The sequence below is a fragment of the Carassius auratus genome, chromosome 34 (genome assembly GCF_003368295.1).
Source record: "Carassius auratus strain Wakin chromosome 34, ASM336829v1, whole genome shotgun sequence".
NCBI classification, from domain to species: domain Eukaryota; kingdom Metazoa; phylum Chordata; class Actinopteri; order Cypriniformes; family Cyprinidae; genus Carassius; species Carassius auratus.
Genome location: NC_039276.1, coordinates 18847232 through 18865722, shown reverse-complemented (window position 1 = coordinate 18865722; position 18491 = coordinate 18847232). Strand labels below are relative to the sequence as shown.

Sequence of the window (18491 nt, the reverse complement as noted above, 5' to 3'; positions counted from 1 at the left end):
TCTTTTGTCTGTTAGTTAATTAGAGTTAAACATAATTCGACATTATAGGAGTTTGACTGGCTTTTCGAATAATATTTTCTATTGTCAGTTTTTAATGTGGAAAATCTTTCACTCGAAATGTAATTTGGAAACAAATAAATGTTTAATTGATTTACTGATTATTTCCTTTGAGAACCTTGTCCAGTATTTAAACAAAACTTATCCTACTACAGTATTCCAGACAGGCATGTAGTAATCGTGTCTGCTCACTGCCAGATGTCCATGATTTGCTTATTTGCTTTCCAAATATTAAAGTAGCATGGACCTTTGTGGATTTATGATCTGTAATGGTCACATGTCGAAAACTATGGTGTGTCATGAACTTGGCCTCAGCCAGTATTTGCTTTTCTCACTTGTTTACTTTCCTGCTTTGACTTGGCTTGGTTTCTCAGGGTTTTAGCAGTGACTTCACAACTTACTTAAACACTTGACCTTCATTTTTCTCCATTGGTATCAGATGAACTCTTACATTTGAAAGAACCTAACCATGTGTTTAATTATTTGCCGTTTTAATTAACATTTCTCTAAAACATTACTGTCCAGTTTTGCCTTACCAACATTTGCAGTCTATGTCACTGTGAGAAGCCTTTGCTTATTCACAATCTCAAAAAAAATATTTGTGTGTGTGTAATGTAACGGTTTCTTTAAATAAACCCTTGTTTTCTTCATAAAAATAATGTCAACTTTGAGAACATTCATTATATCATGCTGTTTTATAGAAATATGAGACGTTTTATAAAGTTTGTATAAGCAAGCAACCTTTGAGCTAGTCAGCCATGCTATACACGGTGTTAACTTATGACCATTATATAATTGCAATATTGCACCCCATAATGTTATTTATTTTGGCTCTCAAAATGTGGTTGACCCCACTCCCAGCATGTTCACAATCCCTCGCTCTCATTTCCTGCAACAGGATTGGATAAACAAGCTTTGGCTCGTGTAGAACACTATCCCTTTGGCCACAGCTAGTTATTGCCATAATGACATCGTTTATGGTCTTGTGGAGACTCCTCGCTTCCCAGAGAGCTCTTCATCCATTGACGGTCATACTAGGTCAACCACCCCGTTTGGACCGTTCAAGTGATGCATTTTTATGTGGCATTTTCATATATTCTTCCTTTGTTACCACCCTTCTGTGAGTGTGAGTGTGTGTGTGCATCACCCTCTATATTAGTGAATGTCATTTCTAATTTGGGTTGTGGTTGATTTTGAATATTGGAAAGCCACTTTCTATCCCTGAAGAGTGCTGGAGAATGAATGAGAGAGGATGTTCTCTCGGTGGGGCGTCAGGACACCAGAACACATGAAGGTTTGTGCTAGACCTCTAAAACGCTATTGTTTTATAGTGGAATACATTTTAGCTCATCCGTTTTCCTGCGCGTCGCCAAAAGCTTTTTTTTTATAACTGCTTAGACAGCATATTAAGGTATCCTAATTGTGCTTCTAATTCAAAAGCTGTTCCAGAAAAAATCTAAAATTGCTTGAATTGACCAAAATTCATGGCAGAGTCATGTGTATCCTTTATGGAAAGCGCAATCCCTGAATGCTGAGTGGGCTCTAAAAAAGCAAGAGAAATATCAACTATACTTATTTACTTCATTTTTAAAGTTTTGGTGAAAAAATAATCCATTATACTTTAATATTAGACTCAACATGCATTTGATTTCAATAGCTTTTGCTGTTAGCATGTTGCTAAGCTAATTTCTGTAGGGTCAGCTTAAAGTTACAATTCACCCAGTCTATTTAATAAATGCATGTTATGGGTCCAATTTTGTGCATATGACCTCATAAAATAAATAAATAAATCTGTCTTCTGTTTAATCATGACTTCAGTAAGGGCACAAATCCATATCTCACATGAATAGTGGTTAAAGCATGCCACTGAATGCAAACTTCAAGATCTCGATGAAAGTATAGAGTCATCCAGGTACTTTTTACCAACCGTCTTACTTACAGAGTAATTAATTTCAGTCATGCTACTCTTTTTTTTTTGCCTGTTGTATAGTAGAGAAGTAGGCACATTTGGATGTAGTATTTATTTTCCCCTCAGCTTGTCACAATTAATTCTGGATTTTCCGTAGGATGCATGCAGCACTGCCTACACTTTCCCAAAAGAATGTATGTTCTCTTAAAATGCTTCACACAGGAGTAGAGCCTGAATATAAGTCTCTATAGGTCTCCTCAAAGGAGATGTGGGACACCTGACAGAACATACAGAGCATAAACATAGAATATGTGCAAGTACCCCCGTGTTAAAACAATCAGCAAATGGAAGATAAGTCTCTTAATTTTATAGTAAAAGTGAAGTTATTTGCTTAATTGTTCTCTGAGGTCCAGTTATAATATTAACATGATTTTTTACATCAAAAATCATCATAATTTAGAAGTATTAAGCTATTTTCAATCTTGTTTTGACCCCCTCATTGGAAAGCTCTGTTTGAATAGGCATGGCTGATTGCAGAAAACACCCACTGTTCTGATTGGCTAACAGTTGTATATGTTTGGCAGCCAACATCCTTCACGGATGGATGCTGCTGTGATTTAGGTTAAAAATGTGTAAATAATCTTTCTGAAAATCATGTATTTTGTAAACTAATCTGCCATAAAATTAAGTCAACAAAGGACCAATTCTCACTGATAGGGTCTGGATCTTCATTAAAAAAGTTAATCCACTCCTTTCCTAATGTTGGGATCAGAAGAAACTTGTTGCAAAATCTGTGATTTACCACAACTCGCCCCTTCACAGCGTCGTCTTTGGCTTTTTGTGTAGACTTAGGCTGGCGAAAACTTACTGGCAAAATCACTGAGATTGAACGATTGGGAATCACATTGTCTTATTTCACAGCTCCCATATGGAAAAGTATCACATCCGGTGGCTGTTTGCTGTTGCTGTGCAATAGCTTCTCCATGTGCATGTAAAATAAGACTCACTAGAGTCTATAAAACCAAAAAAGAGCATTGTGCTGGAAGCAGCTGAGGTGTTTGTGGCCACCTGGTTGAATGCATTTTTTGGCCTTCCTTCTCTGGAGCTTCCATGGGCCATTGTTTGTTCCAGCGGAGTCCGTGATTACTTCACCACAAGCAGGAAAACATTACTTCCACTGTGGCTCATTCTTAAACACATACGGATATCCTATTCCAGTGTACAGAGCTGTCCAGCTTGCTGAGGTGTGATTCATTATTTGGCTACTGTGCATTTTGTCCTGCCCCCAGCTCTGTACATTAACACCATTGATGCTGGCTCTATTTGGGTGCTCTTGCCCTTGTGATTAGTTTACCCTTTTATGGAAGAATGTCCAACGTACTATTTTCTTTTCAATGTGCCCCATGTTGCGGATTTGAGCCTCACCGCAGCCTTAAATCAAACTGAAATGACTGTTAAATCTCCTGTAGGCCATGTGTTAAAGGACATCCCTCCTCCATTTATCATGAAACAGTCATTCAGCTCATGGACAGTTGGGGGCTCTTCAGGTCAAAAGCTCATGGATTGCTTACACTGATGTTCACATTGGTTCTTTTTGAATACATCTCTCTATTGTGTCAGATAGAGTGATGTTTGCATACTGTAGAAATGACTCCCTCTTGTAAAGTAGAGTTTATAGAGTAGGCTGACCCCTCAGAGAAGATGTTCTCACTGAACTCTTAATTTCCTGCGCATGGTGTGGATCCAGGCAGGCATGAAGATACAGTACATCTAATGATTCCCTGGCCTTTTAGTGCAAACCAAAGCTCAGTTTTTGCTTAAAGTTGGATAGGGATGAATACCGCACATGCGTCTCGTCCCATTTATCATTGGGACAGTTCTTGTGTCTATTTTGTTGCTTTTTATGGACGGCCTGCAGAAGCATAAGGGTCCATTCATATTCAGATTTAAGCTATTCATAATGTGGACCCTTCGCCAGTGTAAAAAAGATTTTGCAATGCACTCTCAGACTGCCTGAAGTCTCATGATGGTCCAGATTTGCCACTTTGGAAATGTTCCTTCAATGGGACCCCTCCCATGGCCCTCTGCCAGGACTTGGATAATTGTATTATGCTTCTCTTTTGTTCGGGTCACATAGAGCGTTATTGCCACCTCACAAAGCTCAAACATCTGCTATAGGCTGTGCACATTTCTGTGTTGATGTAATGCCGCATGCCCTCTCTGGCTCTCCTACTCTTCTCTTTTCCTCAAGTCTTTCCCAGGCCTCCGCCCAGAGCCCAAACCTCCATCAGATGGACTCTATATTTTTTTGGGTTTCATTCTCAGTCCAGTTTGTGGAGCGTCAGTTTGTTGCTGTCTAACAGCAATTTGCATCAAGAAAGTTAAGTTATTCTGTGTTCTGTACAAAGTTTTTTTTCTGCAAATTTGAAGTGACATGATGTGGCTACTACCAATAGGAGTCTGATATTGTTGGTTGTGGCAGTTGATTAAAACACTTTTACTTTATATGTTACTGATTTGATACACTGTACATAGATAGCTTTTTGTGCCATATAAATACCCCTATTCATGTAAACCACACAGGCTCCTCGCAGTTTGTTTAAAGAGTTTAGCATTAGCGTTTGCAAGTAGCTAACAATGCAGCTCTCCAAGCATAAAAAAAACTTGTATATAATAATCTATTAAACAATTATTAACCTGTTATTTTATTGAATTGTTTATATCGGTCCCAGCTTTTCCACCATATGCAATTGATAATTTTTTTTTTGTTGTTGTGCCTTCTGGCATTTTAGAATGCAACCTCTCATCCACACACTTTTGGAACGGCCTACAATGCCTAAAAATTCTTTATTTGTAGGCAGATTGCTTTTGGAGCCAAAGTGTCATAATATGGTCTTTCATTTGTGCTATTTACCCATTTCTGTGAGCTGAAAAAGTCCTGACATGCCTTTGGCCCATTTTAGGGCCTTTCAGTGACATTTTCTTAAGCATCCAAACATATGCTTGGCACATCACAGATGGCAGTTTTGTCATCATCATTAAGAACATGCATATCAGAAATTCAGAAGGTATAACAGAAATTGCATTCAACCTTGGATCGCCTTATCATTGTTCTACAGTTTCTTGTTTTGCTATACACACACCACTAGCTCCCCGTGAACCTGATGAATCCAGACTTTTATGCATATTAGAGGAGGGGAACTACATGCAACATTTCCCTCACAATCAGACCTATTATTAGTGGTGGTGTTGGAAAATTCCTTTGTAATTATTGTTGAAGAGTACAGACTGTGAGGAAACTGCGAGGAGGAACAAAATGGCTTGAAATTAGCAGTAGCTGTTTTTAGGCAATATGTAGTCTAATTTATTTAAAGCTGATCACTCACTCGGGAGAGTGCCAGTCTATAGTGTCCACAGCAACATCTACTGACCCAGCCTTTTAGTATCCTGCCCTACAGAAGTGCACTAAGGCTGCTGCTCTTGTCTTTTTTTCTTTTCTTCAAATGAATCATTTACAATTACATCATTGTTACAGTGCCCCCACTGGGTTATAGAATCCAATGACCCACTTTTCTATTGTTTACTGCGCTGGAATTTAGGGAGAACAAATATAATTACTGATTATTTTCTTTCAGAAGATTTTCTGTTACAGATCACAACATAAGTGTTATAGTCCTAGACAGTGTACACAATTTTTAAGGAATGTGTCTTAAAAATGGATCACCGGTCCGTTGTGCATTGCAGGGAATAACAATGGTAAATGCATTAATAAAATGCAACTAACTATATAATCATGCATAGTTAAACCAGCCTTTTCAAGAGTCTGTTTTAATAATGTTGTGCAGTGCAGCTGGCTGCAGAAATTGATATTTTATACATTTATTTAATGTAATTTTATGTAATATTATCGATAGTAATACACTTCAACTTTTAATTGTAAGGACGTTTCTAGGTTTACTTATATCTGAATGGCAATTTTGGTTCTGTGTTGGGTCACCACTTGGTGTCTGATGTAAAATGTGGGTCCTAAAGCAGTACCAGTGGATAACTACAATGTTAAACATTTTGAATATGACTAGTTTTGAATAGATAAACTGGTGTGTGACCATCTTTGGCACTTCCCAGCTCTAAACCATGCATTGCCTGTCCTCTTATCAGAGAATGTTGCAAAGTGTTCTTAATTTAGCATCAAGTATTTTAAAAAGGTCTAGATGGTTGAAGTAAATGGCTACATATTTAACAGAACAGTGCACACAGGTGCCTAACTGCAAAGGAAAGCTTTGCTTTGTTAAATCAACTTTTAAAGCCTGAATATTCTCTCTCTCTCTTCTCAGTTATGCTCTGGCAGATGAGTCCTACCGGTCCCTGCGGGATCAAGATAAAGACCAGTGCATTCTCATCACTGGAGAGAGCGGGGCAGGAAAGACGGGTAAGACCACTTAAAATGCTTAAACATGAGTCAAGCTAATCAGTAACTAATTAACATTAGTGATTGTTCAAATAATATATATATTTTTTGTAGTTGTGACTAGAGCTGGGTGATTTTATCGATTTAATTTAAACTTAATGTTTTGCCACTATTAAATTTTTTATAAAAAGAGGAATCACAATTTTTAATAGAATTAGGCACTTTGACAATATGCCAATGTTAAAGGTGAAGTGAAAATAATGATCCAACCGCATGTCGGCGCACATGATTAACCACTATCATGTGATGCACTTTGTGAAGGACCAGTGTTTACAAAGATGCAACGCGGGCAGTGGAATAGGAAAAAATGCAGGAAGATGAGAGTTGAACTTCTTTTAAGTTGAGCGACGTGTTTTTAGAATCCCATTTCACGCATGAGACGCTGCAAGAGACGTGAGCGCAACAGTCAAACACATTCATGTTTACGTAGAAAAACGATGGAAAATCAGCTAATAAATCTAAAAAAAATAATCTAACAAAAACCTGTAAAGAACTACTATAGTTTATATCTGACATTTCATGTTTCAGGAAAAAAACTAAAGTCACACTGGACTATAAGTCGCATTTATTTAGAACCAAGAGAAAACATTACCATCTACAGCCGTGAGAGGGCGCTCTATGTCTTGAGTGTAGACTGCAGGAGAACTGAGCAGCATAGAGCGCCCTCTCCCAGGTGTAGACGGTAATGTTTTCTCTTGGTTCATTTCTCTCGGTTCATGTCAAATTAATTTTGATAAGTCGCACCTGACTGTAAGTCGCAGGACCAGCCAAACTATGAAAAAAAGTACTACTTATAGCCTGGAAAATACGGTAATAGTCTACTGGTTATATACCTTCAGTCATTTTGAATTTGAATTACCTTGACCTTTGAGATTTCTTTTAAAGAATTTTCCTTGTATTATTTCTGATCATATATAATATGTATAAAACAAGTTTGTACAAGATGTAGTTGTAGTTCATGCATTTTTTTTTTTGCAAAGATATTTAACAACAGATTTGTTTAACATTTACATCGTTAACAACTTGAAATAGAAATGTAACTACAGTTAATAAAGAAAAAGTTACTGTAATCATGTTGTAGTTACATTTTCTAGTTGACTAGTTAAAAAATCGGCAAAATGTGCATGACAGTCGTGATTAATCGTGTTTGATTAATCGTACAGCCCTAACTCTTATGGTAATGTGCTTTGGTTACATTTGCATTTGCAATGCATTTTTTTTTTTTTTTTTTTGTGGTACAAACAGACAGTATGTCACAGACTCTGAATAGATTGACATTGGTATGGTTATGCAAGTTGGATTAATCTGCAATCTAAAGTAATGATTTAGATTAAATTAGTTTTGCGGAGTAACATGCCTCTTTGAAGTGTGCTGTCCATCTGTGTTGGAGCTTTTTCAAAAATTGCGTTTAGATCCTTGTGTCAATCAGTTCATCAGGTGTTGGGAATCAATCAAAATCTACAAATGGGGAACAGGTGACACGTTTCTGATAATTTATGAGCCAATCATAAATGTATCAGCATTTTCATTCGACTCCCATCCGGTGTTTTCATATGAATACAATCTCATATTCTCCCTTTGAGATATCACATCATTTTCCTTTGTGTTCTGAATAGCAAACTGCTAATCGATTAGAAACTTTTTGTGTAATTAATTTTATGAACGAGTTTTAAATGTTAAAATTGGGAAAAGTTAATACACATTTTTATTTTCGTCTTTGAAATTGTAAGTATTTATCTAACAAGCAGGTATAGTGCTGTGATTTTCTGACTAATTTGTCTGAGTTGTCTTCATGTCAGCTCAACTCTGTCATGATCTTTTAGTTTAGGATCTTTTATTACTTTGTGAATGCTGAAGATTAACCACAGCCATGTAGCAGTACAAAACTGGACTTCTCTTGGTTTAAAATGTTCATCTCACTGTGCCAACCGTTCAAATCTAGGACATCTTACAGTCAAGGCAATGAGATAAATGGGGATTGTGATAATCCACACACTGCAGACTACAGAGCAAGGGTTGATGAAAATCAATGACGCTTATTCAAGGTTACTCTGTTAATTTCAAAATGCTCTTCTGTACTAATGAAAATGTACCCCAGCTCAGAAATAAATGAAATTGGGCTCTTTTATTCCTTGTTCAGGTCCTATGCTTAAAGCTATAAGTAATGAGGAGTTATAGCATAATTTTCTATCCGCTTTATTATCACTCTGCCATCTCTTCATGTATTAGATTTGATCAAAATGTTTCATACGTTAAGTCCTATGAATTGAGCCAAAAATAGCCATAAATCTCTAAATCATAAGTAGGCATCCTTGACTTCAGAAAACATTTAATGTCAGCACTTCTGTGCACAAGTCACTGCTCTCATACGTCTAAAAATGGAAAATTCATTAAGCGTTGAACAAGATAAATGTCACACAGCCACTAGTGCCAAGTAAATTAAAATCATTCCGGGTAAAAACTAAAACACAGTTTAAAAAAAATAATATATATATATATATATATATATATATTGGGCCATACAAATAATTAATATTTACCAAATTGGACAGTGATCCACAGGCTTTCCGCTCTATTTGAGTTGTTCAATCCACTCCTCATGATTAATTATCAGCTCAATGGGATGTTGACGACTCTTTAAACAGCTGATCTCATAGTTGGCTTTGAACGAATGGGGGAGTTTGGATCCTGATGTGATGCGGGAAAGGCGTTTTCTCCCTATAAGATGAGCAGAGTTGATGTAAAGGGAATTTTTGGAGTGAGGTCTCGTCTAGAAGTTGACCCCTGACCTCATTCTTCTGTGGTCTGATTTTCAGAGGCCAGTAAGTTTGTGATGTCGTATGTGGCGGCAGTGTGTGGGAAGGGCCAGGAAGTGAACAAAGTGAAGGAGCAGCTGCTTCAGTCCAATCCCGTGCTTGAGGGTGAGTCTTCCACATCATCTGTTTTTGTACCTGTTGTCTTGTCTATGTGTCATTTCACACCTTTAAGAAACTCCGATCCCTTGGCTTGCCTCATATATCTTGAATGTACCAGCAGGTAGGTTAATAGGAAACCTTGTGGCAGATCTTTTCAGATTCTTGAAGAAAAGTTTGCAAGCAGATGATTGGAGACTTATATCATATGTATTTCCCCATTATCTTGCCCTACTTTCAGCTAAAGGACCAAAAGCTTTTGGTCCCAGTTGGCAATAAGACAGCTGGGTTTTTTATGTGGCGCCATGAACCGGAAATGCCCACAAGTGATGAGATTGAGATGAAGTACAGTAGGAATGGCCAGTGCTTCTTGGCAGCAGGACTCAGAGCAGAGTGAAGTCCCACATCTGTGAGAGTTTAGCTGCTGGAAGTAATGAGCCCCACACCGGGGGTCCGGCACATTTCCTGCTGCATGTTTCTCTACCATAGACTGTCTATGTAGCTCAAATACATGTTCTGATGGAAAATGTGACACTATTTGTTTTTTATGTTGTAATAATGAGGAATGCGTTACATTTTAAAAATAAAGGGTCTATTTTGGTTCTGTAAAGAGCCTTTCACAAATTTCTTTGTGGTTCATAGTTCTTTTAGAGTGGAAAATCTGTTTTAAAATATTGATTTTAAGTTATTTTTAGTTATTTTAAGAACGGTTTACTGAAAGGTTATTTGGGTATGAAAAAATGGTTCTATTTTATTGCTGAAAAACATTCAGTAAAATCATATTCAAACAAAAAAACACCAAAACAAGAATTGTTTTTACTGAAGAACACAATGGTCTCTGAAAGCAAATGGCTGTCAGACCAAATGTAATGTGTCTGTTTTTGTATGCAGAGTTTCCACAGACATGGAAAACTTCAGGGATTTATTTTAATTAAATGTGTTTGTCTTTTTGCAGCCTAGTCATATCATGTGTGGAAATACAGATTGTACCGTAATAATGATGTTTAATTTGAGAATTATGGTTGATTGGTCACATTGAAAATGAAAGTTTGCATTGTGGGATACATTATTCTGTGCACTGTGCTGTTTTGTATAGTGCAAATGTAGGAGGTTATCTGGATATTCCATGCATACTGCACATTTGCTTACTGTATGCAGTATACATGCTTTGTACTGGAGTAATATATTTTTCGTTTGATCTGGGAGAACACTGAAATATTAATTTATTGTGGTGTCATCTTGTAGCTCAAACAGTAAAATATGGCAGAAGCAATGCTAAGGTCATGGGTTTAGCTCTCAGTGAACTGTAAAACTTGAATGCAAAGTTAGGATATATTTATCTGCCAAATCTATAAATGTAAATTCCATTCAGTGTCCATCAGAGTTAACTAAAATACTTTTTAATTTTTATAATAGATGTACAATATTGAAGGATGTGTGGACTTGTTTTTATTTGTAATGTCAGGCAGTCTAAATGTTTTATGCTTCATAATTTTGGTGAAAGGTAGCTGAGAGGATTTAGGATCAATTTTCCGCCAGATGACATCGGTCAAAGTACAGATGTAGTGCTAAATGAATCTGGCATGACTAACTCGTAACATGTTGTTCCACTGCAGCTTTTGGAAACGCCAAAACCGTGAGGAATGACAACTCGTCTCGATTTGTAAGTATCTCTTTTTTTTGTTTTAAAGAGACAGAGTATTTTACAACTGTTTTGATGCTGTTCTTCCCTGTAGAGTGTGTTTGCTTTAGATTAGATCAACATGGACTTTTGATCCGTAATGTGAACACAGGCAAATTATGATATTGCTTTCTCTCAGTCCACCCCTAAAGTGATGCAATGCTTTTCTTGGGAGTTTGATTTTGCAAAATGATACTGCAACATTCCCGCTTTGCTTTTTATGGACCGGCACTGAGCACATCTGGCCCTATTCTGAAGGCCAAAGTATACTTCAGTTTTTACATGCACGTGTCTGCGTACAGTGTGCATGACACAAATTTCGTCACCAAAATAGTTTGTGCACTAGAACGATTGCTGTTCGTACATACAGCAGAATTTAAACAGAACTCTGTCTAGCAACCACCTCCAGATGCCATTGTGTCTCTTCTTTTCCCTGTCATCCTTGAGGACTGACTCCCACAATGCCTTTCAGGTCAGACATTATCATAGTTAAATATCTCTGTTGATGTAAATGTGTTTGATGCCGCTGCTCTTTAACAGTTTGGCCCTTTTCCATCTGTCTGTCATGGCCTGACCACACAAAGTAAATATACTGAGCTATAGAGTATGCACTTACAGAGGTTAAGAGAGCACACTAAAGTGTCCAGCGTGAGCGTTCAGAGGTTTAACAGAGGTGCTGTTCAGTTTACATAACCGGGAAAACAGAACAGCGTTGAGTCAACGTTTGTCCTCAGGAAACTTACCAGTACTAAATTTTTGTAACTCATGGGTCAAAATTTAGTTTGTTGAGCACTCTTACAGGCTCTCGCTTCACCCACATGAGACCAACAGTGTTACATAACAATCTTTAGCTGGGAACCGTTTATCTCAAAACAAAGTGGTCGTCTTTTAGATTTTAAGGCAGCATTGCATCATCTTTGGCAAAGGCAATCCCATAATGCATAACGGAAAAATTGATTTAAGATTTAAATTTTAAATTTAAATTTATTTTTTTTAATTTAATTTAATTTAAGATGGTTGCTCAGGAGAAGAATATGTTGGTTATAAAGAATAAAAAATGCCATGAAGTACAAGTAAAGCAAAATAAATAAATGACATTCTGAAAAAGCATACTTTTTTTTTTTTATAAAACTTGGAAATAATATACTTTTGCATTAAGCTCACACTTAAGTATGTTCTGTTAATATTTTCGGACACTTAATAGCTTATTAGTTGCATTTAAATTAAGATGTTATATAGTTTATATTAAATGCAATAAGAGTGCTTTTTTGACCCTCTTACGTAGGACTTCTTACATCTTTATATGCAATTTCATAATTACGTTGGTTGTCTTTTAAATACTGATAGTGTACTGCAATGACTGTAATGCCATTTCTATTAAAACTTGCAATTTGCCAATTAATTACAAAGTGTAGACCTATAAAGTAATTAAGTGTATTAATAAAATGAAAGTGTTCTCTCGTTAAGAACAATTAAATGACTTTCATTGATTTTATATTAAGTGCAAGTATTGTTTGTTTTTTTAAAATGTACTTTTAAGATTTGAAGTAAAGTACAAGTAGTTTCCATTTGTGTGGTGTAAACAGTAATGTACTATGTAGAACATTCTGCAATAGTCAGCACCTTGGTTAGGGCTCATAGAGCGAAGACAGCAAGCCAGCTCCACAGGGTTTGAAACAGAACCATCTCCGAGGTTATGGCATGTTAACACTTTGAGATTTAGAATTTCATAAAAATGTTTTGTATCTCAAGCACCATTTTATCACGTGCATTTCCAAGTGCTGTACTGTTATAACTCTTCTCAAAGAAATCTTCTCTTCCTCTCTTGGTGTAGGATTTTAGAGTTCTAAGAGTTTCTTCAGCAGCCTCTGAGGCAGTTTCCTCTTGAAGAGCTGTTGGATATAAATAGACGAGAAAAAAAATTAACTGGCTCCAGAGACGCTGGGATTATTGTACCTTTCCCAAATAGTATGCAGCAACAGAAAGACAAAAAAGGTTATTTTACCATTATGGCAGCAAAAAAAGCCTCTTCTCCCACAGTAGTCCATTACTCCATTGCAAATCTCTTTATGATTGGCAGCCTGTGTTATGAACAGGCCTGTACTTGGAGAATTGACTGCGCTTAGAGGGAAAGTCTCTCTCTTTTTTTTCTTCTCTATTTGCCTCATGGAAGGCTCAAATTTCAGCCCTATTTGCAGTGATCACTGCCCTCGATGTCACGTGTCTGTTCCTACCATCAAGAACCACAGAAGAGCCACGTGGTTCTCCGCAGCAAGCCTGCCATTAGTATCAAAGGCCTTGATGCAGTGTCACCATTGGACAGGCACCCGCTTCTTAGTCATATCTTATTTTGACTGCACAGGAAGGCCACGTTAAACGGCAATAAAGAACCATGTTATCAGCTAACCCACCATGCACTTTTTATGGGATGTGCTAACAATTTCTTCTCTTTCTTCAGGGGAAGTACATGGATATCGAGTTTGACTTCAAAGGAGACCCCCTTGGTGGAGTCATCAGTAATTGTGAGTATAATTACAAGGTGGATCCCGAAGAGTAATAGTGCCCAAGTATAAATAAAGGAATAGTTCACTCCAAATCTGTCATTATTTACTTACCCTCATGTCATTTTAAGCCAATATGCTGATTAATTTAGAAATTCTGAAATACAAAAGGCGAAAGTCAACATGCACTGGAGAATAAATGATGATATAAGCTTCATTTTTTGAAACTATTTATTTTTACTTTGTACTATTTATTTATAAAAAAATTTTGTACAACTGGCTGTGTCTTTACTCTTGCTCCCAGCTATGTGCTCTCAGTGAGGGCTTTGGGAAACTGTGCTGCATTCATACACACAAATCATCCAGAGCGTGTCCTTATTTTGTAGGACTATTGCAATGGTTCCTGAAATGTGCCCTTGAGCCAGTCTCTGTGCAAGAACAAAGCCAGTCCAGCGCTCTAGTTGGCTTGGCACAAATACTCTGACTGTTGAAGCCAGTGGTCCATTTAGCTTTGTTTCCTCATGCATTTGGTTAATATATGTGACCCTGGAGCACAAAACCAGTCTTAAGTCGCTGGGGTATATTTTTAGCAATACCCCAAAAAAAAACATTGTATGGTTCAAAATGATCGATTTTTCTTCTCTGCCGATAATCATTAGGATATTAAGATCATGTTCCATGAATATATTTTGTAAATTTTCGACCATAAATATATCAAAACTAAATTTTTGATTAGTAATATGCTTTGCTAAGAATTCATTTGGACAACTCTACAGGTGATTTTCACCGTATTTTTTTTATTTTTGCACCCTCAGAATCCAGATTTTCAAGTTGTTGTATCTCGGCCAAATATTGTGCGATCCAAACAAACTACATCAATGGAAAGCTTATTTATTCAGCTTTCAGATGATGTATGAATCTCAATTTTGAAAAATTGACACTTAAGACTGGTTTTGTGGTCCAGGGTCACATATAGTGTTGAATCAACTGGTAGTCGAAACGATGAGTGGTGACCTAAAACATGCACATTTTTTAAAACATAGCTATAGCAACATTTGTCTGGTCAAAAATGGGATTGTGCCACTATGACAAGTGACCTTAAAGTCTTTAAATGGAAACAAAAGTGCTACCACTTGTCACTGAGAGATATCTTATGCAGTTGCCACAGTTCGTCCATTTGCTCACTGATTTGAGGAGAGTTTGTAACCTATATAGTACAGCAGTTATGTAACTAGTCGATCAGATAGTGTGCCACCATCCACATGAGAGAATCGATCAATCTCCCACTCTTAATGATGCCAAGTTGATTTATCTACATCATTTCATCACATACAGGGGAGTCACTAGACCTAACTGACAACCTAATAACATGTCTATTGTGCTGATCTTTGGTGCAGCACTGGGTTACTTCACTCAACAGTTACCCCTTCAGTCCAGATCTGTAAATGCCTCTGCTCTGGAATACAAACACATTGAGTTTCCTCAAGGATATCAAGACCTTCACCTGCTTCCAGTTATCTCTTATTTTGACTCCATCTGTATAATTAATGAAAGACACAGGAAGTGGGAGCAAAATGTTAATGTTTTTTTAATGTTTCCCCAATGTTTGATTTGAAGAGCTTTAAACAATTCCAGCACAGTTTTTACTGAAGTTCTGGATAGAGTTGCACCGACCGTTCGTAAGTTATAACATTATTGGAACATAAAGCAGTTTGTAACTCTGTGCTTTTAGTTGCACTGTTGCAGCGAAAAAAGTTACATTTCAAGTTAAACGGTGCAGCACCAAAATATTTAGTAGTGCATAAGTTGTAACTTACAGCCCCTTTATGTCAAAACTGGGTTAAGTTGTAAATTACACACAGGTGTTGCAGTTGGCCTCTGCTGTCTAAATTCAGTGTAGTTTAAACGGTTACAGCTTCATGTCGTCTGCACAATAGAATCTATTGTGAGTGCTTCAAAACAACCAGGTTGCATGTCCACAGACAGACTTTAACAGGATGCTACAGAGAGTTCTGAAGCCTGAGGACTTTCCTCCAAAGAAACAATCTCAGAGTCATCCGATACAGCAGCATTTTACCCACTAGAAGCTGTTTTTAGATGATATGAACAAACAGACTTCATGCACCAGAACTCTGTTCCTAAACCTCCTGAGCACCCTAAACAGGGAGTATTTTAAGACATCATAGGCATATCAAATCAGTCTAACACCGTAATGCCTCACATGGTATGTTACAGTGAGAATATGAAGTGCATACTTGAAGAAAAAACACCTCAGTTTACTCAGAGACTCAAACTGAGCAAAAATATTAAATTTGGTGAAGTTATTGATATTTATAAGATCAAAGTCTGATAGCTTGTAATGTAAATCACTACTTGTAAAATGTCCAGCAAATGTTGTTTATATTAAATGGAAATGTTTATATTACTAATGATATAAAACTCATGTCCTTATGTTTTACTTTTTTTTTAAATCAGTAAAGGGTAAACCGCAAAAAGACACGTGAACCACGATCTGAAGGAGGATATTTTTACAATTCTACTAAGAGACTGTTTCCTTGATAAAAAGTATAAACTATCAATAATAATGGCAAAAGGCATGTAGCAGATTGTATAGAAAAGTTTTGATGACCTAAAGGCCTTATGATTAAAAACAATGGACTGAACAGTGGAACAGTTGGATAATACTTACTTTAATATCATTATTTGTCCCGTGTGACCAGCCACTTAGAAGGCATCTGTCTAAGCAGGCGGTTCACAGCAAGGTTGCTAGGTTTTAGAGTAGATCTCAGGCAATGCAGGGAAGGAAGATGGAAGACTTCTGATTTTTGGGTGGAGGACAGAAGTTACTGGCCATTACAGGACCTGTGCTAAAGCAATAACAAAGGTCTGCGAATGTACTAAAGGTGGAAGGTCAAGAGAGGAGTCCCCTCAGGGATGAAGTTTTCCTGCATTCCTCAGACGCTACTCTTACACCAGACAGCATGATTTATCTCTGAAAGTTAAAGGAGAGGATGGGGGAGAGGGAGACAAAGGATACTCTTTAGTGTTTGGTTACCGTTGAGGTAGATTCCACAACAGGGGATCTTTAATGGGGCTATAAACCACTGATGAGCCGGTGGCCCACAGCCACTACGCCACTGTTGTGACATCTGATAAAACATTAAAGCCCCTTTCACACTGCCATTCCGGCAAATACAGGGGTAAAGTGTTCCTGTAATTGTTCCCTGGTCGCTAGATTTGGCACTTTCACACTGCCAGTGATGACCCGGTATATGTGCGTGCTTTCACACACAACCCTTGAAGATCCCGTAACGACACGTGACATCAGCGCGTGACGTGTAATGTACGAGTCGACAACGTTTGGCACGTTATACTTTAACTGAAGCAAGCAAACGATCTCGGCGTCAGCGCGGAAAGTGAGGAACTAACTGATCTCTGCTTCATTACAGTTTGCACATATGTTTTCATCGTGAATGTTGATCTTCCTTCAAAACAGCCGGTAAAAGAGTCGCGCAATAACGCGCGTCATGACTTCGATACGGAATTAGATCTGGCTTTTGTTCACACTGCGCTCGTTCCGGATCGATTACCTCAATGTTACTAGGTCCCCGACCCGGGTTCGATTCGGTAATCAATTCCGGGACGTGGTTGCTTTCACACAGAAGGCGACCAGGCAATGTTACGGGAATATTGCGGGTCCGACGTGCAGTGTGAAAGGGGCTTAAGTGAAAACTGCTTATTGCCATCTTGCTTTTACTATTAACCAAATACTTGAAGAAACATTGACAAGTAGTTTCCTGCAGTAAATAACTCATAGCATTAGACTTTTGATACATAATAATTCATATATTTATTCTAAAATGGTTGAATAATTCAAGAGGTTGACCACTGAATCGTTTTCATTTAAATGAGCCAGTATACTAGTAATAAATAATAATACACAGTAAAAAAAAATGCTAAATTTACTACCGTACACGCACTACCATTCAAATGTTTATGGTTTTATTATTATTGCAAAAGCAATTAATATATTTTATTCAGAAAAGATGCATTAAGTTGATCTAAAGTGACGGTAATAACTTTTACATTGTTGTAAAAAAAATAGTAAAACGATATCGGCCTAATAAATGGCATATTAAGGTCATCACAATATTCACGATGCATGCTTCATATCACCACAAAATCATGTATTCATGTCCCAGTGCAACTGGCAATGAGTTGGAACAGTCAAAGAAGGTTTTAATGGTTCTTTGTCAAGCATTATCAGAATTATCAGTAGAATTTATTGTTCATATTTTTTGTAGTTGCTCATACTAACAATTCTCCATGTCTTATCTCTTATCAAGCTAATAAATGTTGTTAATGATTAGGTAATCAAGGCTTTGAGCTGATGCTGCTGTTTTCTAATGGGCACACATCTGGATGAAGCGTGGGCGGTGTGATAGATGAATATCTCCTTTGAGACTTCCTGTCTCAATCTGAATACAATGAGCAATGAAAACTTCACTATGGATATCTAAATATTCATTCTAATGTAAACGGGAAAACAACTTTGTTTTTCTCTGAAATGGCTGTTCTGCTTAGTACATAGTAGGAGAGAATTGTCTTTAGCCAGTTTCATCTGTGTGTAATTCTTCACTAGGATTGCTGAAATTAACATTTATGTACGTATATATGCAGTTGAAAAGACATTAGGGGCTTTTCCACTGCATGGTACGACTCGTTACAGCTTATTTTTGGTGGCTTTTCCATAGTGTACACTACAGTACCTAGAACCTGGTACTTTTTTTTTTTTTTTGTACGGTTGAGGTGGTACCGTACTGATACTAAAATGTGACGTGTAAGCACTGTAGATCACTGATTGGTCATAAAGAATCGTCACTACCAGCATCACTGGATTTGTGACAAGAGTCACCAAAGAAGCTTGATTTAAATAGCCATTAACAGCCATCGCAGTATCATT

The 18491-nt window shown here is 37.3% G+C and overlaps 1 protein-coding gene across 5 annotated transcripts in view; it reads left to right on the top strand.

The window, feature by feature from the left end:
- The window catches only part of LOC113053449 (unconventional myosin-Ib-like), a 68388-nt gene that overhangs the window by 26112 nt on the left and 23785 nt on the right, over nucleotides 1-18491 (top strand). For all 5 annotated transcript variants that reach the window (XM_026218468.1, XM_026218469.1, XM_026218470.1 and 2 more), the window contains exons 4-7: nucleotides 6301-6395; nucleotides 9251-9355; nucleotides 10963-11009; nucleotides 13486-13549. In XM_026218468.1, coding sequence (XP_026074253.1) covers nucleotides 6301-6395; nucleotides 9251-9355; nucleotides 10963-11009; nucleotides 13486-13549 — 311 coding nt within the window. The remainder of the gene's footprint in view (nucleotides 1-6300; nucleotides 6396-9250; nucleotides 9356-10962; nucleotides 11010-13485; nucleotides 13550-18491) is intronic.